Below are 23,846 nucleotides of genomic sequence, written 5' to 3'. Positions count from 1 at the left end.
AGGGATCTAGATTTTTTGAGGTGAAGCATATTCATCAAATCTGGGTTTGACATGGCCTTATATGTCAGGCACAGGTCACCTCTGAGCAAGCGGTATGAGACTGAATAAAGCTGGAGTTCTTTCAGTCGGGCAGCATAACACATATTTTTGAGACCCTTTATCCTTTTGGTGAGGAACTTTTGGGGCCTTTCAAGCTGCAGCAGGTGTCTGGTCAGATACATTCCGAATGGGGCATTGTACTCAATCATAGGTCTAATGAGTGATGAGTACAGGGGGACGATGACCTCCCTTAATCTAGATGTGAATCCCTTCATGATCAGGTGGGCGATATAGAAGGTTTTCCTAACTACTTTAGCAACATGAGTGTCAAACGAAAGGCTAATGTCAACCTGGGTCCCCAGATCCCTGATGACTTTTTCTGTGCTCAGTGGATTGCCACCTGTATGGTAGCTAGGGGTAACCTTGTTTTTCCCGAAGGGTATGACTATGCATTTTTTGGCGTTTAACTTCAGGCCATGGCTCTGGCACCAGTTATCCGTTTCTGTGAGGCCCTTCTGGAGGATATCTTTGTCAGATGTGTTTTCGACTATGGCGCCCAGTTTGCAGTCATCTGCAAACTTTGTCGGCCATAACCCTCCTGTGTTTGCTTGTACTTCAGAAAAGTAGATGCCGAACAAGAGTGGACCCAGGACTGAGCCCTGTGGGACACCACTTGTGACAAGCTTTGAGTCTGACATGGCTCCAGCAACTCTGACCCTGTGGGTTCTGTCACTTAGCCAGTTTGCAACCCATCTTGTGATGTATGGGTTTACATTCAAGCTGATGAGTTTTTCGATGATACCTGAGTGGGGTATTGTGTCAAGGCCTTTGCCAGGTCGAGGTAGGCTGTATGGACTGCCTTTCCTCATCAATGGCCTTGGTGACTGTCTCAAAAAGTCAACCAAGTTTAAGAGGCAGGATCTGCCTTTGACAAAGCCAAACTGGGTTGGATCCAAAGTCTGCAAGTTCCCTATGTCTTTATTTATGAGTTCCATTATGATCCTCTCCATGGCTTTGCAGATAAGGCTTGTCAAGCTAATGGGGCGGTAATTTCCAGGGTCTGTGGAGGCACCGCCTTATGAAGTGGGACCACAGTCGCCATGCGCCACTCCTTGGGTACGTATCCTGAGGTGAGGCTAAGATTAAACAGCTGTCCTAACTGTGGGTTTAATTCCTCGTTGAGTTCGTGAAGCACACAGCCGGGGACACCATCCGTCCCACGGATGCTGTGTTTTTGCCTTAGTGAGGGCAGTTCTCACCTGGGCGTTGGAGATGTTTGGGGGCTACAATCCTCTGGAATAGATGTCTCTCCTTTGGGGAGGGGAGAAGTTTGCACTGAACCTGTCAGCCAGTATGTTGGCAATGTGTGTAGGTTCAGTAATTTTCACATCATTTTGAACTAATTCTGAGCATATCTGGGAGTTTCCTCCTAGGTTTCTAACATAGCTAAAGAAGGCCTTATGATTGTCTTTGGCGATTTTTCTCTCAAAATTTGCCTTGGATGATTTTATGAGACCTCTTAATTTTTTACTTATAATGATCAAAGGTGTCTTACCTTTCAAGGATTTTGCTCTATCTTGTAGTAGCTTCCTCCTTTTGTTGTAGAGCTTGTTTATGGCTGGGGTCCACCAGACTGGACGCTTGCCTTTGGTACAGAGAGTCTTAGTTTTGTTTGGGATTGCCTGATCCATGCAGTCCTGTAGGTGCTGGTAGAAGGCATTTGTAAGTGATTCAGCGGTTTGAGTAATGTTTACCACTGGCTCAGGGGCCTTAAAGGAGACCACACTAGTTTTTAGAAGTGTGAAATCTGCTTTTGAGAAGTTTTTCACTGTGGTCTTTTTTGTTTCAGGTGGGGGCGGGATGAGGACCTCCAGCGAGATTAGTTTATGATCTGATCTCACCAGTGAGGGGTATACTTCCTGTGTTGATCATTTTGATCCCATGTTCGTGATGATGAGATCAAGTATGTTTTCTCCTCTTGTGGGGATGGTGACTAGTTGTTCCATGGTATTTGAGTTTATGAAATCCAGGAATCTTTGGGTTAGAGTGTTCGGACTTGAGTAGTGTTCCCAGTCTATATTAGGGTCTATATTAGGGTATAAAAACACTTTTAATAAAATGGGAATCCCTGCAAATAGGACTGGAAAACAAGTGTACCTGTCCTTTTCTTTGTTATCAACAATATTAGAGGAATGTCCTGAGGCTGCATTTTAATAAGATAGAACTGTGGGCGTTGTCTGTGATTCATTACCGTGATTGGAGTCTACACATATCAAACTGTCAGTAGTGTTAAAGTAGTTGTTTCTGGGTGAGAAGTCCTTCAAAATGATGGGAGGAAATTTAGTATGCCTTAAGGAACATATTTCAGGAAAAATGGAATCTAGTAAACCCCTAGGATAGCCTCTATCAATAAGGAAACAACTAAATAACTTGCATTCATCCACGAAAATGTCATCATTGCTAATGATTCTTGACAATCTAATATATTGTCCCTTGACCATATTATGTTTCATAAACAGAGGGTGCATGCTAGAGTAGTGTAAATAATTATTTCTAAAAGTTTGTTTCCTATAAATGGTGGAAGACCATTATAGACTGAGTCAAAGGAAACCAGAACATCAAGGAAATTCACTTGTTTGCCATAAGCAGAAACACTGAATTTTAAGAAAGGAATACTGTCCGATAATAGACCAATAAAAGAAAGTAAGTCCTTTTCACCTCCCTTCCAAGCAAAAAAGGGATCATCTATGTATCGTCTGTACAAAAATACCGGACTGAAACCCAGCAAGAAAAGTAAGGAATTAACGTCACACCAAGCCAACACTAAATTAGCAAAAGAAGGGGCCAGTTTAGCTCCCATAGCAACCCCTTTAGTTTGATGAAAAATACTGTTATTAAAATAGAAATAATTGTTGGATAAAACCAGGGAAGTAAGCAAGGGTGCCTGCAGGCAGGTCCAAGGGGGTGCACTTGCACCCCCTTACTGGCTGGCTGAGAAATTAATTTTATTTTAATTTAAAAAAAAAATATATATATATTTTTGTTTTTTTTAAAGGGCGTTCCTCTTTAAGAACTTCCTTTGCATCCCGTCCAGTCGCACAGACGCAGCAGGTGTTTGCGACCTGCTTTCGTCTTCTGTGTGACTGATGGTTTACGTCTTTGTCTTTCGCGTGCCTACCAGGAATTTGAATTCCAGATGGCGTTTGGACTGCAGACGCGCCAGACGAATGTAGAAGTGAGAGGTAGGTGTGTGCGTGTGTGTGTTTTAGTGTTTAAGAGATGTGTAAGAAATAGGTAGGTAGGAGTCTGCGGATGTAAGAGCCTGCTACCCTTTCCACTTATACTTTCCCTAGTGTAACCTGATTTGTGTTCCTCGTATATGCCCTGCACTTTGCTATAGGTATGGCTTGGGGCACCATTAAAGCATCTAATAGTTTTGCATTGTCTCTCATTCGAAGTATGACTTCTGTCATGCCCACTACTGACCAGAATCATGAACAGCCACATATGGATCCTGGCTGTCAATGTACAAAGTGAAAATGTTCCCTTTAGCTAATTAACAAGCGGTGGTTAATGCTACTAGTTCAGCTACTTGTGCGGAGTAAACATTTTCTAGCTTTCCCTTTTCTGAATTTTCATTTGATGTACATACTATATAGCCAACCAATAAATACTAAATGTTGCCCTTCTGGCAGTTTCCAGCTTTAGAAAGTGTTAAATCTAGGTTATGCAATGGGGTAACCTTCAGCTCAAATCTAGATTTTATGATGTATTTGTGTTACCATAACACAATCATGAGCCCCCTTCACTTCAATAGTAGACAGTAAGAAGACTGTATTAAGCACTAGACTTCTTCCTGAAGTGATGTTGGTTGTAGTTAGCAGTAATTGCTGATATTTATTCAGTCTTGAAGTAGATAAATGCTGAGTTTTTGTTATTATTAATAAAGCAAGTAAGTAGGGGTGTGTCTGTGTGTATGTAAGAAGTAGGTGTGTGTGTTTGTAAGTCAGTGGAGGTAGGAGTGTGGCGGGTGGGGTGGGGGGGCTGTACGTCGCAAATTGTTTCCTTAGAGGAAAATGAATTGGGCTGAGCAGGTACAAATTGCTGTCCGCATAGTCGGGTTTATTATTGCTTTCATATAGTCTTTGTAAGCAGGAATAGTATCTTTACCTAAGAGTAAATTAGGCCCCACTGCAGGAGATATTCTGTTTTAACAACTTAGGAGTTTGTAAGAGGTGCTTTATTGCGACGGCAGTAGAAGGTGCCCCCACTACACCTGTGCTTTATGCGGATTGTCCTTTATATACACAGGGAAGGTGACGGGACGATAGGACAGAGCTTGTGTCATGTAGAGAATTGCTGACACTAGAACATATTTATTTTCTGACAGCTCATTTTACTAGTTAGGAGAGTTAATTGGGAGAGATGTCCGCCCCTCTTAGCATCATTTAAAGTGCATCGTCTTGCAGCACTAAACCTGAAACGTGCATTCCTCTAGCTGCCTGAATCCATCCCAGTCCCGAAGCAGCACTAGAGTGATTCTGTATGGGCACTAGAAAGGATATCTTTCTCATTTGGAACCTGTGACATCACTAATGGCTGTTAACAGTGACTGACAAAAGTGAACATTTCTTTCTTATGTAAATTAATTGTAACGCTTTCAGAGTCTGTGAGAGCATCTCTCCACCACCTCTTATGAAATACAGCCTGGTAATTTAGCTTCAGGCAGTTTATCTGTGCATAGCTTTTAACAGTTCTATATTTTTGTCATGCTCCTCGTAAAAAAAAAAAAAAAAGATATTTTTGGTAAATCACTGAAGATTGACGCCAATGAAGCCAGACATTAAATTTCCATGCATAATCTTCAAAGTGCAGGTTGATGTAAAACCTGTTGTTCTGTTAACTTTCTAAGTGAATTAAAAGTAATAATTAAAAATTGTCCTGTATATTGGGCCTTTGTCCGATTCTTGGGCTAAAGAAATTGAGTGCTATTAAAGGCATAGGGCAAAATAATGCTGCAGAAAATGAGTCATCAAAACTGCTTGTCTGCTTAACTGATATTAACTTGACAAAATTAGTAAATGCAACCAGAAAAATATGCATGCCGTAATTATTAAAGTCATTATAGGCTGAGACTTCTTGAGTAATATGTGTGCGTCCTGATAGTGGTGTTACCTGATGTGTGTAAGAACATCATTTAACTCCAAAGTTTCATTTACAAAGGATCCATTTACCCTGTAATCTACTTCTGCTTTAACTAAATTGTTTACACATACTGACAAAAATGCAGTTTGGGCCCAAGAACGGTACAGCTACTCTGCACCTACAATTGTCTTCCCTCATTGCATCATCTGTCAGCTTGCCCAAAGCTTGTGGTCTGATTCTCTCCTGCCAGATAAATTAAATCTGCTCCATAATTTGCAATGTCAGTGTCTCTGCTGATAGCACAACACCTTGTGGGGGTAGGCTGTGTGGAGTGTATGCAATGTAGCAAATGGCTCAGGGTTGTGCTCGTGTTTCTGCTGACTCATGCACCTGAACAGGAGCCATCAGAGCATGAGTGTAGGAGTGCACTCATGCTATAAATGAGTGTAGGAGTGCACTCGTGCTATAAATGAGTGTAGGAGTGCACTCGTGCTATAAATGAGTGTAGGAGTGCACTCGTGCTATAAATGAGTGTAGGAGTGCACTCGTGCTATAAATGAGTGTAGGAGTGCACTCATGCTATAAATGAGTGTAGGAGTGCACTCGTGCTATAAATGAGTGTAGGAGTGCACTCGTGCTATAAATGAGTGTAGGAGTGCACTCGTGCTATAAATGAGTGCAGGAGTGCACTCGTGCTATAAATGAGTGTAGGAGTGCACTCGTGCTATAAATGAGTGTAGGAGTGCACTTGTGCTATAAATGAGTGTAGGAGTGCACTTGTGCTATAAATGAGTGTAGGAGTGCACTCGTGCTATAAATGAGTGTAGGAGTGCACTTGTGCTATAAATGAGTGTAGGAGTGCACTCGTGCTATAAATGAGTGTAGGAGTGCTATAAACATGTTATAATAGGTTACATTAGACCCAGACATAACATGAATGCACATGTCAGCTGCCAGTAGAGCACACCTGACTTGCAATTATCCAGATTTTTGTCTCATATTTTTGTTTTGTTTCTGTGGCAAATCATTGAGGACTGAAGTCAGAAAATAATGGCAAACATTTGAGCTTTAGACTTCATAGCTTTCAGAAAATGCATACTAATGCAAAACTTTTTGTTCTAACCACTTACTAAGGAGGTAGGGGGATGTATGTGTGCATACTTCTCAACTGTACAGATTTTCACAGAATGTCCTGATTTTTGCCTTATGTTTTGGTCTGTTCTTCATAAAAACTTTTTTTTTTTTTTTTTGAAAAGTCACTGAATTTCAGACATAATATCCTTCAGAAAATGTATTGTAATACAAATCATATTACTGTAGCAACTTTCTAAATGTATCCCCAGTTTTAGGTCTTTGTCCCCTACATTCTAACAGACTTTGTTCAGATTTCTTGTGCTAAGACATTGAGAGGTTGTGTGAGTGTGTGTGTGGGTGTGGGTAGGTGGGTGTGTGGTGTGCGTGTGTGTGTGTGTGTGTGTGTGTGTGTGTGTGTGTGTGTGTGTGTGTGTGTGTGTAAGAAGGAGGTAGCATACCCTTCAGCTGTCCAGGTTTTTGCAGAATGTCCAGATCTTTGCCCCATATTCCTCATAGAAAGGATTGTAGTTGCTAAATAATGAAAGACATTTGAGTTTTGGACGTTATATCCTTTAGAAAAATGCATACTAACACAAATCCTGTTATTCTAGCAATTTTCTAAGTTCACGAGAGCAATATTTATAATCTGTCCCTATTTATTTTAGGCTTTCTCCAGATTTCTTGCACTAAGAGGTTGAGGTGTGTGTGTGTGTGAGAGTGAAATGCAGAGTTAGCAGGTGGAATTTATTTTCAAGTGTGTTTTCAAGGAAGTGTGAGCTTCAAGGGAAAAGAAGTTTACTGCTGGTCATGCTGAGTCTGCTTAAAATGTGCAACTGTTTTGTTTAGCAAATGGTAACACTGTTGTGGTACAGAGTTTTAAAGCAGTGTTAGTAGCACACCAGGTAGAAAACTTGCATCTTGATGCAGAGAGTGTAGGTTCTACTTCCATGGCATGTTGATTTGTATCTGAAGGGGGTGGGTGCTGCAGTCCTGAGTATGTCCTCCTTTGGATGAGATGCCTAGTAACTATGAACCTGTTTTTCACCTTGCCACCCATTCCCTATTGTAATATACCAGCTTACCATTTCTTTTAATGTAACATAGGCAATTTATTCTTCTAGGGCAACAGGCACTGAATTTGTAAATGAAACACTGAAATGTAAAGTTGTTTTCTAGCAACAACCGCTGTGGTTTCACATCTCTTTAATGTGGAATTATTTAGATGACTTTTACTTCTGCAGAGATTCTGCATATTGATTGATATTGGTAGTTTCCATGACAGAAGTGGCCCTTTATGGTTGAAATGTTCTAAATTGGGCAGTTTGTCATTATTGGTTCATATGATTTGTTTCATTGCTTAAAGGAAAACTGTTCAGAACTATAAAATTTAAAACGCACTCTAACAAGTGGTGCTGTATTATACAAGGGATATAATTCAATTATTTTATAATATAGTTAATACAATTAGGAAAGTGAATCAAATAACTTTTGCATGGTTCTAAAAATATGTGCAAGGAGCCTATGATATGAAAACAGTCCAAAGGTAAACTTACCCTGCCACTGGCCAGATGCATTTTCTTTGAATGTGGGTTTCAATGCTGTTTCAGTGAATGTGGGCTTCAAAGGTAGAGAAGTTTTAATGCTAAGTCTGTTTTCATTGTAAAACTATTGCTTTGTTTAGGTTTAGTAAATGTCTATCAGCGTTTGTGGTATAAAATTTGAAATAAAAGTTGTAAATTAAATCCAAATATCTGTAATCATTGTAGAAGTAAAGCATAAAACAGTATGCACACTGAGAGATTTGAACAGTGTCTATGGCAAATAGGTTCATAGATAGGTACTAAGTTATCTGCCCAAAGACATTTATAAGCCTAGCCAGAATGTGTTGGCTTTCACCGCCCCCTTAGATAAGCTCCCTGTGCTTCTGTCCAGCAGAGCCACTGAAGTTATCCCCGGGGTAAACTTTCTGTTTCCCATCCACTTGTCAAGGTTTCTCTTGAAGAGGGTTAGCGAGGAGCTCTGCCTAATGTAGATTGGAATCTTGATCCAGAACATGGGAAGTCTCTGGGACAGGAATCTATCCTTCCAGCACGTCCTATTTATTGTTGTGGTGAGGTTTAGATCCCTAGAGCGTGTGGCTCGAGGGGATATGGTTTCTTTAGGTGGAGCATGTCCATCAATTCTGGGTTGGACATGGCCTTGTATGTCAGGCAGAGATCACCTCTGAGTAGGCGGTATGCAACCGAGTACAGCTGGAGTTTCTTCAGTCGAGCTGCATAAGGCATCTGTTTGAGGCCAGTGATCCTCTTGGTGAGGTACTTCTGTGGTCTTTCCAGCTGTTGCAGGTGTCTTGTAAGGTACATCCCAAATGGGGCGTTGTACTCTATGATGGGTCTGATGAGTGATGAGTAGAGGAGCACAATGACCTCTTTTGATCTGGATGTGAACCCTTTTGTGATTAGGTGGGCCACGTAGAAGGATTTTCTAACCACTTTGGCAATGTGATTATCAAAGGTAAGATTACTATCTACTTGGGTCCCCATATCCCTTATTACATCTTCCTGATTAGGGACTACCACCTATGTGGTAGTTTGTGGGTACTTTGTTTTTTCCAAAGGGGATAACTATGCACTTTTTGGCATTTAGCTTGAGGCCATGATTTTGACACCAGGTATCCGTCTCAGTGAGACCTTTTTAGAGGATATCTGTGCCAGCCGGAGATTCAGTTATAGCCCCTAGTTTGCAGTTGTCTGTGAACTTGGTCAGCTATAGTCGTCCTGTGCTTGCCTGTACCTCTGAGAAGTATATGCTGAACAGGAGGGGTCCTAGGACTGAGCCCTGGGGAACGCCACTTGTAACCGGTTTAGAGTCGGACCTAGCTCCCGCAACTCTCACCATGTGGGTTCTGTCCGTTGGCAACCCATCTTGTGATGTAGGGGTTTATGTTCAGGCTGGTGAGCTTGTCTATAATACCAGAATGGGGAATGGTGCTGAAGGCCTTGGCGAGGTCTAGGTAGGCTGTGTGTACCACCTTTCCCTCGTCTGTAGCCTTGGCAACTGTCTCAAAGAAGTCCACCAGGTTTAGGAGGCATGATCTGCCCTTAACAAAGCCGAACTGGGTAGGGTCTGGTGTTTGGAGGTTTCCAATGTCTCTGTTAATGAGTTCCAGGATGATGCACTCCATAGCCTTGTAGACCAAGCTAGTCAGGCTTATAGGGCGATAGTTCCTGGGGTCTGTTGTGGCTCCACCTTTGTGGAGTGGAATAAACATTGCTGTGCACCACTCTATGGGTATTTAGTCTGTGGAGAGGCTGAGTTTGAACAGTGTGTTTAGGTGAGGGGTTAGTTCATCTTTGAGCTCGCGTAGGACGCAGCCTGGGACACCGTCCAGTCCCATTGATGCTGTGTTTTTGTTTTTGGAGAGGGCTGTTTTAACTTGAGTGTCTGTGATTTCAGGGACTCTACATTCTTCTGGTATGGTTATCGGCCGCGCTGAACCCGTCTGCCAGAATGCTGGCGATATCTGTCAGTTCAGTGTATTTTGTGCCATTCTGCACTAACTCCGAGCAGATCTGAGCATTGCCACTTAGATTCTTGACATAGTTAAAGAATGCCTTGTGGTTATCTTTGGAGTCCTTGGCAATTTTTCTTTCAAAGCTTGCCTTGGATGATTTTATGAGGGATTGTAGTTTCTTGCTGATACTGATCAGGAATGTCTTCCCTTCTTGGGATTTTACTCTTTTCTGTACTCCTTCTATTGTATAGCTTGTTTATGGCAGGAGTCCACCAGACTGGTTTCCTTTTCTTGGAGGAGTGAGTCTTGGTTTTGCTTGGGATGACACGATCCATGCATTCTTGTGGGTGCCCGTAGAATACAATAGTAAAGGATTTTGCAGCTTGGACAGCATTATCCTTCAGCATGGGGGCTTTGAAACTTTCCACGTCAGTCTTAATTAACGTGAAGTTTGCTTTTGAAAAGTTTTTCACGGTGGTTTTCTTGTCCAGGGGTGGGGGCGGAATGTGGATATCCAAAGTGATTTGTTTATGGTCAGATCTAACCAGCGAGGGTTTGACCTCCGGTGTGGAACACTGGTCGGCCATGTTGGTGATGACCAGGTCCAATATGTTGTCACCTCTGGTGGGAGTGTTGACCAGTTGAACCACGGTGTTTGTGTTTATAAATTCTAGGAATTGTTGAGCAAAGGAGTTAGTACTTGAGTAGTTCTCCCAGTTACTGTTTGGGTAATGGAAATCACCTAATATTAGGGTGTTTGGTAGGACCTTTATGTTTCCCAGTGTTTCCAGAAATGCGGAATGGGAGTCCTGGGACATGGTGGGTGATCTTTAGCAAGCTACAATTTGAATTGCAGTTTTGCCCATTGTTAGTTGCACGTGGATGATCTCTGAAGCATCATGCTGTGCCACTAACCTGGAGGTGTGGGTATCCTTGATGATTATGGACACCCCCCCCCACCTTTTGTATTTCAGTTTGGGTTCTATAGCTGAAATGTATGGTATGAGTTGTAGCCTGGTAGTGCTGGTGTGCTCTCTGGAGCCTTAAACCAGGTTTCTGTTACTGCACATATATCGATTTTTTTCCATACAGAGGAGTGCCTCGAGTGCGTGCATTTTGAGGTTTAGACTTCTGTAGCATTACTCTCAGTTTTTTGTTACTTGTGCTATTTACGGCGGTGGGTTTGTCTTTTAAGCCTTGCCTAAAAAATGTACAATGAGGGTGGCAAGAGCCTTGGCCAGTATTCGAAAGCCTAAGGGTGACAGGTGCAAGCCGTCTCTAGCAAAGCGGCGTGGCTTGTCGGGCATGTCATCCCAGGCGGACAGACACTGGATTCCCTTTGAATGACAACAGAAACTTAGCCAGTTGTTGAAATTGAGATTTCTTTCCTAATGCCGTGGTATCATTCTTGTTGAGGGCAGGATGCTACTCAGAGTCAGGGTCATACCGGCCTGGGCTACGTGATCAGAGAGCTCTTCCATGTCTCTTTTCATGTAGTCCAGGGAGGTACGGCTCAGGTCATTCACACCAACATGGACAGTGACAGACGTATATTTTTACTTGTTCTGGAGTGACCTGAGTGCTTGTGTTATCTGGTGGATCCTGGCACCCGAAAGGCAGCTAACATTAACCTTCTCCTTATTCAGCCTAGTGAGTGGGACGTCAGTGTGCCTGACTATAGAGTCACCTATTACTAGTATGTTGGGTATGTTATTTGATTGCATGGCACACTGGTTTTGTGAAGTATGTGTTTCTTGGTTTGTGTTGGGGGTGGAGGTTTCTTGGATGTTTTCTTTGGAGGTCTCTGTTGGTTTTGCAGATTTTTATTTAGAGCCTCTGAGTATGTTTTCATGTAGTTATGTGTTTTTTGCCAGTGCTGGTTTAATGGGTATATGTGAGACTGGTGGTGTGATGCAAGTATTTCCCTTCTCCTCTTGACTGTCTGATCCACTCTTGGGTTGAGAGAGCTTAGCCTCCAGTTTGGCTGTATTATTGCATCTCTCGCATGTATTAGTGTTTGGTGGTAGGAGGAGAGGGTTGTCTGTGTACATGATGCAGTTGTAACATTGCCTCAAAATGCCCAGATTCACCAGTTGGACCAGAGAGTACACCTGAAACTGCCCTTTGGACATGCCTGGATAGGTACAGTGAACTGTTTTATTGGATGACTGGTAAGGTGGAATAGAGAGCCTTGTCCTTCTGTACAGTACAGGAGGGTCTAGTGCTAGGGTTTATAAGTGCTTGCTATAAGTTTTGAGTAAGTGCCAGGCTGAGAAATGAGAGGCTTGAGTGCTTAAGTTGAAAGTTTGTCTAGTTCCAAGGGAAAAATTGAAGAGGATACTTTGTGGAGCCGAAAATAGTTTTACCCTAGCTAATCGGCACTACCCGGCGAGCAAAATCGGGCAAGTTTTAATAGCAGGGAAATGAAAGAGATAGAAATTAGCCCAAAATGGCCAATAAACTACTAATTTCTTGGCTGAAACCACTCCTCCAGGGACAGATAGGCAGCTCAAAGCTCCCCTCTCTCACAGGTGAACAGAGAAACTTCCTTCTATCTAAGTAAGGTATGGGCAAACACAGAGATTTGTAACACAGCCCTGAATTCAGCACTAACCTGAAAACTGGACTATACTAGCTTAGAAAGGCGGGAAACAAGTGTATATGTTTTTTGTTTTTTTTTGTTTTGTTTTTAAAAAATAAAGCAGATACACCCAAAAAACACTTTAAATGCACAGAAAAGAATAGTTATTGTTATATATCGCAGATCATAGTTGTATTCAATGCCCCTAGTAGTAAAGTAAGAAGAAACACAAATACAGTAAAAGGAAATGAATAAAGTGCAATATATATATATATATATATATATATATATATATATATATAAACAATAGAAAACGAACAAACTGATTTAAACAAGTTACCCAGTTAACCAGAAAAAAAGCTCAAAACTGAGCCCTGTTCCAACAGTTTTCAATCATACAAGTTCTAACTGTACACTCCTGCTACTAGGGTGCGGGGGAACCTTCTCCAAAAAAAATGGCCTGGACCAGTGCTCAAGTTATACAACCAAAGCTAGATTCATCAGGCCTGAATCTGGTCTATGCTACACAACAAGGAGTGCCAATTTCAGAAAGAAACAGTTCAAATAAGCTGGCACAATAAGCCTATGACCAGAAATTCCCAGCTCAGAGGGGCAGAATCCAGCCTCTCCTCCCACAAGAGTGCAGACCACAAACCTTCTTAATGTAGAATAACTGGCCTGAAGCCCAAGTGCTTAAGCCAGAACTAATGCACTTCTAGAATAGCAGACACTGGGCCTTCAATCAGCAATTCCCAGCTTAGAAGGATGTAAGCTACCTGTCCTGCCACAACAGTGCAGACCACAAACCTTTTTAATGTAAAACAGCCTGTATGAAGCCCAAGTGCTTAAACCAAAAGACTTAGAATAACAGTTACAGTTTAATCAGGCTACTACCAAGCAGTAATAAATGCAGCCGAATAAATAAAATTGAGTACTTTAAGCAAAATAAAGTAGGAGGAAACAGAAATACAGTAAAAGCAGATGAATGAAGTGCAAATGTTTTTTTATTTATTTATTTTTCTCTTAAGTGCAAGGAAAGAGGTGGGAAGAACCTAAGTGGGCTGGCCTTCCCAAATCTTCTCTCTGTATTAAGTAGAGTGAACACTAGACTCAGAATATGATCTCACTGTACTCTGTTAATCGAGCAAATGAGATGGACCCAGGAGGAGTGGTCTAATACAGACTTACAGGAAGGGCGGGCAATTCCAGAGCCACCAACACTAATACCAACACAGGAACAGGGAGGGACGGTGGGGAACTAACTGCAGAGAGGTACACTGTTCAGAAACACACAATTAGGAAACAGAAAAAATTAAAATACAGTATTTTTAAAACTGCAAGTTTGTACTTAACAGAAGACTAAAATACACTACTGCAAGTTTTATTTAACTTCAGCTTCTAATGCAGATGTTTGTAGCCAAGTAAGTCTCTCAGGAGTTGAGCATAAAATAATTTCTCAAACTTTGTGGAGAGAAATGGGGAAATGTGGAGGAATGGCTGCGTGGGCGGGGGGAGCTGCATGGGCGGGGCTCTGGGTTTGCGCCCCCCTGTAAAAAATCCTGCGGGCTCCCTTGGAAGTAAGTGTGCAAATAGTACTAATTCTAGCTTCTGAAGAAGACATGTTTAGACAAATAATTGCTTAGGTATTCTATGCCCTTATCATGCGGGATATTTGTATATAGTGACTCTATGTCCAGAGTTATTAGGATAATATCTGATTGTGAAGGCTGGTTATGGGGATATGGGGAATTCTGTACAATAGGGTTTAATACTAAGTCAATGTACTCTGCAATGCCTTCCGTCTTGTTTTTTTTTTTTTTATTAGACACTATGTGCCTGAATGGCGGATCAATCTGATTCTTATGAATTTTGGAAATTCCAAAAAAATTCCCTAAATGTGGGTCAGAAACATATATAAAAGAAACTTCCATTTCAGAAATAAAATTGTTTTTAACCAAAGTAGAAATAGTTCTGTCAATCTCTCTAAAAGCACTTATAACATCAGGTTGCCAAAGTAAGTCCTCCCAGCTTTAGTCATGTAGGTAATTAACTTTCCAGATGAAGTGCTTTAGCGGGTAGTTGCTATCTCATTTATTTTGCCAGCTCTGCTGCTTGGTCCTGTTTCATTTCATAGGTATCATTGCCACTTGCTGACAGCTAATAAACTGATAAGTCCCACGCATAGATTTACTTTGCATTTAAGCTGTTTCCCAGTATTAATAGTTATGTTCTACAAAAATCTTAATTTATATCTTGCTGTTTATAAAAAGACATATATGTTTTTAATCTGAATTGATAATGCATTGTCAGTTATTTTCAATAATGTTTTTATGCTTTTTTTGTAGATGCAGTACCTGTTTCCAAATTACCATTACAACACATAGGGAAACCTACCAGTAGCCCTGAAATAAAGCCTTCTTTTCCCAACTATACCACCAGAAAGGGTGAGTCGTGCCTTCCTGCTGCGGGTAATCTGTACATCTGCCAGAAAGTAAATGTCTTTTCAAGTTGTAAGAAAATATAAACGGATGGTGTTCAGTGTGAGCTCTGATGATTTGAGTAAAAATTTGAAGCCCAGAGCTATGTTGTGATGTAGTACATTTTAGAAAATCAAGTATGCTATGCTTACAATGATGGTCCACTACAACAATAGTTATGAATTTCTAATATTATGTTAAATATATTGTCACTTCTAGGATCATGACTTTGTCATATTGAAGAGGCTTGCAGCCTTCATGATCCTTTGACTTGATTCCCCCATGATCCTTTGAGTTATGTTGATGCCCTCATAATGCTTTGACGTATGTTGATGCTCTCATGATCCTTTGACGTTTATGTTGATGCTCTCATGATCCTTTGACTTATGTTGATGCCCCCATGATCCTTTGACTTATGTTGATGTCCCCATGATCCTTTGACTGATGTTGATACCCCCATGATCCTTTGACTTATGTTGATACCCCCATGATCCTTTGACTTATGTTGATACCCCCATGATCCTTTGACTTATGTTGATGCCCTCATGATCCTTTGACTTATGTTGATGCCCTCATGATCCTTTGACTTATGTTGATGCCCTCATGATCTTTTGACATATATTTCCACAAGTTTGTGCTCAAGGTAGGGATACCTTTGTCAGGTTGGTCTAACAGTAAATACCAAAAACCAGTCCAAAAATGTAACTCATTATAGCGCATCTGTAGAATAAGAGAACGTCACCTAGAACAGGAATACTAGGCCCCATACCAGGAGCTGGGCATTGAGGAGATGTTTGCTGGTGATTACCTAGTACTATGTGACGTGTATAGCCCAGTCTACCTCTTCCTAACTTTATGGAGTTGTTATTTAGACCTCACACATACATGTCAGAGAGTTGTGGATGGGTGTGCTGCCATTCATGTAGTAAGCAGAAGCAAGACTGACTCTGGAAGTGGAATGTGTCATTGTTGGGGAAGGAGAGAGAGAGGGTCTGCAGAGGCTGAAAAGCAGTCACACCTGTGCACACATTGCTGGTTCTAGAACTGTTTTTCTTGATCCCCTGGCAGGTGAGCAGATGCCAGGTGTACTATTACATACCCCTCACCCACATGCCAGTCATTTATATTTTGTGCCAGTAGATGAAAAGGTTGCCAAAGTGCGACTGTGATTAGCATAAAGAAAAATGTTCTTGCATATCCGCATAACAGCTATTTGGAAGGTTTAGCATTTTTTGCAGACCATGGGTTAATTCACTTGATAGGGTAATGCCTATTGGTTATTTTGTGTTTTTGAAACACTTCAGCAATTATGTGAGAAGTAATTTAGATAGCCAGTGGGGAGGGTGTTGATCTTGTATGATCTAAAACCAAATGGTAAATTGTAAAACTTGTTTGAACATACGACTGCTCATAAATTCATAGGTAGATAATAGGTAATAATAATTGTAATATGACCAGTAGACCATTTGTAGCCTAGCCAATGAAATTCCCTCTTCTTGATCCCCTAAACGTAAGGGACATAGAGAGTGAAACCAGGGGTGAGAGTGCATATCCCCATTCAGTCATCTTGGTTCTTTTTGAAGATAGTTAAGGAACTGATTTGTTTGATATGATGAAAAAGCTTATTCCATAGATAAGGCTGTTCTCTGGGAGAGCTACTGAACTCACCAACAGGTTGTGTTTATTATATTATGATGTAGATTTAGATCCCTAGAGCAGTTATTTGTGGTGTAGCCAGTTTTTCAGAGGTGTAAGAAATTAAATAGGACAGGATCATTTGCTGTTTTCTAAGCCAGGCAGATGATGGCAGTTGAAGTTCTCTAAGAGGTAGACTGGAGACATAATACTTTTAGTCATTCTACATAGCTTAGGGAGCCCTTGCTGTATTTCTTTGTAAGGACATACTGAGGTGTTGATGTTTAGATAGTATGTCTGGACAGGTGCACTCCAAAGGGGGGGGACACTGCATTCAAGTATGGGCCTTATGAGGAAAGAGTTATATTTTTCAGCTATAGCTTGCATTATTGAGAATGCAAAGTACATATTCCGGTGGACAGGATACACTCCTGTCACGCCAAGTTTCTGTCCTTCTAGATTTTTAAAATATTTCTGCTCATCTTTGTGTGTGTGTGTTTGTGTGTGCGTGTGTGTGTGTGCGTGTGTGTGCGTGTGTGTGCATGTGTGTGTGTGTGTGCGTGTGCGTGCGTGTGCGTGTGTGCGTGTGTGTGCGCATGTGTGTGTGCTTGTGTGTGTGTGCATGTGTGTGTGTGTGTGTGTGTGCATGTGTGTGTGTGTGCATGTGTGTGCGTGCGTGTGTGCGTGCATGTGTGCGCGCGCGTGTGAGTGTCAGCACCAGCCAAGCATCAGGCACCCTCTTATTGGTCCTGGGCCCATCAGTGCAGCAAGCCTTACCTTCATGAGGACAGTAGTCAACAGAGGGGCCAGACAGCCAGTCAACATTGGAGGAGTTTGTGCTGTTACCTGCATCTGTTTATCCACCCTTCACTGAGGTGAGGAATGCCCTTGTTTTGGAAGTCTTAGAGTCTGGCTTTACCTCTGCCCCAAACTGGGGTTATCCATGTTTCATGAGTGGACCCTTACTGTCACGAGGCTAAGGAACCCCAGAATACCATCCTCTCTAGTGACTGCATCATTCTCAGTGTGGGCTATGAGGATATTTTGTACTATCCCTAACCCCACCCCCTATATGGCTGATGTAAGGGGAGTGAGTAGCAGTGCCCACATGTGTATATTTCAACCCACATGCTCAGTAAAGGCCACCATAAATGGCTTTGTAACACCAGTCCCATTCCACTAGTCTCACTCTTGTTCCAGTTTCTGCAAGTGTCTTCTTGCTGGTAGCAAGCTTAGCAGACCAGAACTACCACTCATAGGTTCATAGGAGGGTACTAGGCTATTGGCCTTAGGGCCTATATAAGCCTAACCAAAAATGTACCTTGGCTTTCGACACCCAAGAAAATTATTTTCCTGTGCCCCTGGTGAGCAGAGCCATAGAAGTGATCCCCGGGGTGAATTTCTTATCTCCCATCTAGTCGTCAAGATTTTTCTTGAAGAGTGCTAATGAGGAGCTCTGTTTGACATAGGTAGTCTGTTCCAGAGTATGGGAAGTCTCTGGGACAGGAATCTATCCCTCCAGCATGTTCTGTTTATTGTGGTGACAAGGTTTAGGTCCCTAGAGCATGTAGCTTGGAGGGATTGGAATTTCTTTAAGTGGAGCATGTCCAACAGCTCTGGGTTTGACATAGCTTTGTATGTTAGGCAGAGATTGCCTCTGAGTAGGCGATATGCGACAGAGTAAAGCTGGAGTTTTTTGAGACGGTCTGCGTAGGGCATCAGTTTGAGGCCAGTAATCCTCTTTGTGAGGATTTCCCTCAGCTGCTCATTCCCACCCCCTTACCAATCAGCTTCTCCATTTCCTGTGCCTCTATTCAAACCCGGATTATCTGAGTCGTAGTCAGGGCTTTAACCCTGTATGCCACAGAACCAATAGTTTCTGCCCATCTTTGCCGCAAGGCTTTGGGTCTCATGGTGGCTGCAGCATTCATGTTTACCCATGCCAGATACCATATGCAGGTGTTACAGTGGACATCACAAGTACAATATTGTCATATTACTGACTTGTTGTTCCACCTTGTGTGTGTCTCAGAAGTTTGGAAAAAAACAGACTGCATCTCTGGTGGTGGATCCACCTTCCTAGCTTAATAAAGGGCACTCGCTTTCAGTTGCCCACTCGATCAGTGGTAGTCACCACAGATGCATTAGTTGTGGGTTGGGAGAGAATTAGAGCAAACAGACAGTTTAAGGTGTCTGGATGTCTTATAAGATAGCACATAAACATATTATAGATGAGGACATTCCTTTGGACCCTGTATAAGTTCTTGGGCTTCCTTTCCAGATGTGTTAGTTCCATCGTATCTAACAGCATAGTGCTATTATGGTACCCATTCATATCCTTGACGCACAGAAGCTGTAAGTGTATTGGATGGCCATTGGCATCCTGTTGCTGTCTAGTATCCATCCACATTCTGCGACAGGCCAGCTCAGTAGCAGAAATGCTGAGCTTGTACATGCTGATGCCTTATTAGTGGTCCTTTATCCCCTTCATTGGGGTATTGAGGCCCAGGGACATTTTGATCTTGAAATGACCCCTCTGCCGTTCTGTGCTTTTCCTGCATTTCTCTGATTATGAGATTCATCCAGAACACCAAACAGCATAAATCCAAAATCATTCATGTAGCTTTGTATTATCCTCAAAAGTAGTTTCCCAGTCTCTTGCCTCACCTTCAGGATGAACCTCTACCTTTCTGCCTATCCAGGATTCTCCTGATTCCCACATCAGTCAGACCATATCCAGGCATTCTCTTCCTCCAGTTAACCGTATGGCTTCTCCAAGTCCAGTAGTGGCCAGCAAGCCATCCTTCTATTCCAGAGTATGTTGTATTAGATTTTCTTTATAGAGATATAATACCTATAACACTTGTAAGGACAAGTGGACCCATTTTTGTGTCTGTGCTGTCACCCATGAATGAACCCTTTTTCTGCTTCTATTTCATAAGCCCTTGCATGTCTTGTACAACTTTTGAGTCTGGACTTGCTTATTCCTCCATAAAGTGCCGTTAGCTGCAGTATCAAATGTTACTGTGGGCAATCATTCCTTAGCTTTAGTATGAAATGAAATGAAAGTCTGCAAAGCTTTTCTCAAAGGCACTTTCTTACCAAGACATGTAACAGACCCTATGCCACCTTGAAATTATGTTGAAAATCTGTCATCTTCATCTAAATGTGCAGCTTCTGAAGAAGTGAAATACACTTTCTTGCAAGCCACTTTTTTTGGTAACTGTCAGTTCACCCAGAATATATATTTTTTGAGTTACCAGAAAGGCTCATCTAGACTCTGCTACACTTTGCTGTGAAGGAAAGGTTAGTTTGCTTTTATTTTTTGTATTTTGTATATTTTAAATACTGTAGTTTGTTTTCTTTACCTTGTGTTTTACCTGCATTCTGCTTTAACAGCATATTAAAACTTCAAAAGAGACCACAGCTCTCGCTCTCTTCTGAGTCAGGCAGAATTTTTGAATTTTTTTCCCCGCCCTCCCACCCAGTCATAGTTGTCTTGTTCTCCCACCCAGTCATAGTTGTCTTGTTCTCCCACCCAGTCATAGTTGTCTTGTTAAATACCACTGTCTTTCTAGTTGCCTGCCTCTTATGTTAATCTGACCATATATCTCATTTCCTCTCTACTTTCAGTGGCTTGTGTGAGTAATCACTAAATCAAAACCCCCTCCCCTTCAACTATTTAAATTTATTGGCCATCCTGCTGTATTCCATAGTACCAGAATACAAAAGTGACCACCCCTTTCAACCCATCTTGCTGTTTTAAAAATAGTAACTCTCCACTAAACCTTAACTTTTTAAACAGGTAAAACTTAAGTTACCTAATTTCACGTCTACCTTCTCTAGTGCACACTGCAGTGTGCATTTTTTTCATCTTACTTTTAAGCATCCTTTTCACTAGCACTTTCTCTAATACCTGCTGGAAAGCACTAAGAAGCCTTAAACTGATAGAAGCACCCAACTCTCCGTGTTAATAAGGAGAAGTTATTCGTAGGCACTAAACAGCCTATAATTGCAAAGTACCTTGCTAATGTAAGGGAAAACAGCTCCTGTACTTTACAAAAAAAAAAGTATCAAACCAGGCATGTCCAAGGGTCAGCTTCCGGTGATTTCTCCTGTCCACCTGGTGAATCTGGGCATACTGGGGCAATGCAGCAATTGCCTCATGTGCACAGACAACCCTCTCCTCCTACCATCCAACACTACAACCTGTGAGAGATGCACTTACATAGCCAAATGAGAAGCAAAGCTCTCTCCACCCAAGATTGTGCTAGACAGTCAAGAGGAGAAGGTTAACACCCACACTACACCTCAAGCAACACATAGCCCTTCTAAACCCACACCACTAACACCCACATATAGCAACACTAAATCCACATATGCAGAGGCCCTTAACTGTAACCTGCCCAAGCAACAAGGACCTCTGAAGCTGAAACGCAAACAAACACCAATCACAACCAAAGTGTCACATAGTTCAAAACACCTGTGTGCCACCCAGCAACAGCCCCTAAGGCAAGACAATGTACCTAACACTTTAGTCATAGGTGACTCTATAGTCCGGCACACTGATGTCCCTCTCACCAGGTTGAACAAGGAGAAAATTACAGTCAGCTGCCTGTCTGCCACATAACGCATGCACTCAAGTCACTCCACAACAAGTACAAATATGACTCTGTCATTGTCCATGTTGGAGTGAATGACTTGAGACGTGCCTCCCTGGACTACATGAAAAGAGACATGGAAGAGCTCTCTGATCATGTGGCCCAGGCAGGTATGACCCTAGCCCTGAGTAGCATCTTGCCCTGCCCAGAATGATACCACAATATAAGGACAAAATGATTGACTTCAACAATTGGCTAAGCTTCTGGTGTCATTCAAAGGGGATCCAGTATCTCTCTGCCTGGGACGACATGATTGACAGACCACAATGCTTTGCCAGAGATGGTCTGCACCTGTCGCCTCTGGGATTCAGGTTACTGGCTAAGGCTCTTGCCACCCCTATAGTGCCTTTTTTAGGCAAAGTTCAAAGAACAAAACCACCACCGTAACAGGTACAAGCATGCAAAATCTGAAGGTAATGCTACTCAATGCTAGAAGTCTAAACCTCAAAATGCACTCTCTCGAGGCACTCCTAAAAATGGAGAACATCGATATCTGTGCAGTAACTGAGACCTGGTTCAAGGCTCCAGACAGCACCCCTGCAATAACAGGCTACAACTCTTACCACACTTTTCGGCCACCAAAGCAGGACCGAAAAGCTAAAGGTGGAGGAGTGTCAATATTCACCAAGGATATTCACACCACCAGGCTAGTTGCCCAACACAATGCATCTGAAATTCTCCAGGTGCAACTAACACTAGGTAAGACTGCAATCCAAATTGTAGCTTGCTACAGATCCCCCACCATACCCCAAGATTCTCACTACACCTTTCTAAACATACTGGAAAATATTAAGATAGAACCAAACACCCTAATACTGGGTGATTTTAACCACCCTGCCATTAACTGGGAAAGCTACTCCTGTACCAACACCTTTGCCCAACGGTTCTTGGAATTCATAAATTCTAACGCCCTGGATCAACTAATCCATAGTCCCACCAGGGGCTCCAGTATCCTAGACCTGATCATTACCAACATGGGAAATCGATGCTCCACACCTATGGTCACCCCCTCGTTAGTCACGTCTGACCATAAGCTAATCACCCTTAACATCCATATCCCACCTCCACCCCCCAGTAAGGAAACCTCCATAAAAAACTTCTCCAAAGCCAACTTCAAGTTACTCAAGTCAGAAGTGACAAACTTCATGACACCCATGCAGACGGGAGCTGAAAGTTCAACTGCTGAATCCTACACTAAGGCACTGTACGAGCACATCCACTCATGCATAAATCGTGCCATCCCAAATAGAACCAAGATGCTCTCATCCAAAAAAAAGAAGCCAATCTGGTGGTCCCCTGCCATAAACAAAACTTTACAACAAAAGGAAGAAACTGTTGCAGAAAAGAGGAAAATCTCAGAATGCAAAAAACATCCTTACCAGCCTCAGTAAGAAACTGAGATCCCTCATAAAATCCTCCAAAGCTAGTTATGAAAATAAAATTGCCAAAGATTCCAAAGACAACAACAAGGCATTCTATAACTATGTCAAGAATCTAAATGGCAATGCTCAGATCTGCTCTGAGCTAAAACAGAATGCCATTAAATATACTGATCCCAAGGATATTGCCAATATCCTGGCAGATCGATTCAGTACCAACGTCACCCCCCTCTCACCCCGTAAATGGCCCATCTCAATACCGGAAGATTGCCAAATTCCGGTAATAACGGCCACACAGGTAAAAAATGCACTCTCCAAAGCTAAGAATACAGCATTCATGGGACCAGATGACATCCCGGGCTGTGTACTGCATGAACTACAATATGAACTGGCACCTCACCTAAGTGTCATGTTTAATCATAGCCTCACCTCAGGTTTTGTGCCCACTGAGTGGCGCACAGCTACAGTTATCCCACTCCACAAGGGGGGATCCACCTTGGATCCCGGAAACTACCGTCCCATCAGTCTGACAAGCCTTATCTGCAAGGCCATGGAGCGTATTATCATGGAACTTATAAACAAAGACATTGGCAACCTTCAAACACTGGACCCCACCCAGTTTGGGTTCGTGAATGGCCGATCTTGTCTCCTGAACTTGATTGACTTCTTCGAATCAGTCTCCAGAGCCATGGACAAGGGTAAGGTGGTCCACACAGCCTATCTAGACCTTGCCAAGGACTTTGACACCATCCCCCACTCTGGAATCATAGATAAACTTACTAAGCTAGGCATTAATCCCTACGTCACCCAATGGGTTGCTATCTGGCTTACTAATAGAACCCACACTGTAAAAGTAGCCGACTCCAAATCCAGCTCCAGACAAGTGACAAGTGGAGTACCTCAGGGTTCAGTTCTGGGACCGCTCTTGTTTGGCATCTACTTCTCTGAAGTACAGGCCAACACTAAGGGACTCTGGATAACAAAGTTTGCAGAGGACTGCAAACTGGGAGCCATTATTGAATCCCCAAATGATGTGGATACTCTACAAAATGGCCTTACAGAAACAGATGCTTGGTGCCAGAGCCATGGGCTCAAGCTCAATGCCAAGAAATGTATAGTTATCCCCTTTGGGAAAAAACATGTATCCGTGAATTACCATATAGGTGGCAGTACACTAAACACCGAAAGTTTGATAAGAGACTTAGGGACACAGGTGGACAGTGGTCTCACCTTCGATAACCACATCGCCACAACAGTCAGGAAATCCTTCTATGTGGCACACCTCATCACTAAGGGCTTTTCATCCAGAAAAAAGGAGGTCATTGTCCCACTGTACTCATC

The 23,846-nt window shown here is 42.3% G+C and overlaps 1 protein-coding gene across 1 annotated transcript in view; it reads left to right on the top strand.

Moving 5' to 3' along the window:
• Nucleotides 1–23,846, top strand: part of IRAK4 (interleukin 1 receptor associated kinase 4) — a 547,272-nt gene that overhangs the window by 69,932 nt on the left and 453,494 nt on the right. The window contains exon 3 of the mRNA XM_044087412.1: nucleotides 14,699–14,797. Coding sequence (XP_043943347.1) covers nucleotides 14,699–14,797 — 99 coding nt within the window. The remainder of the gene's footprint in view (nucleotides 1–14,698; nucleotides 14,798–23,846) is intronic.

Source organism: Protopterus annectens, chromosome 11.part0, assembly GCF_019279795.1.
Source record: "Protopterus annectens isolate FY-2018-M chromosome 11.part0, PAN1.0, whole genome shotgun sequence".
NCBI classification, from domain to species: Eukaryota; Metazoa; Chordata; order Ceratodontiformes; family Protopteridae; genus Protopterus; species Protopterus annectens.
The sequence above is the reverse complement of the archived record's forward strand: the minus strand, read 5'-3'. Positions and strand labels throughout refer to the sequence as shown.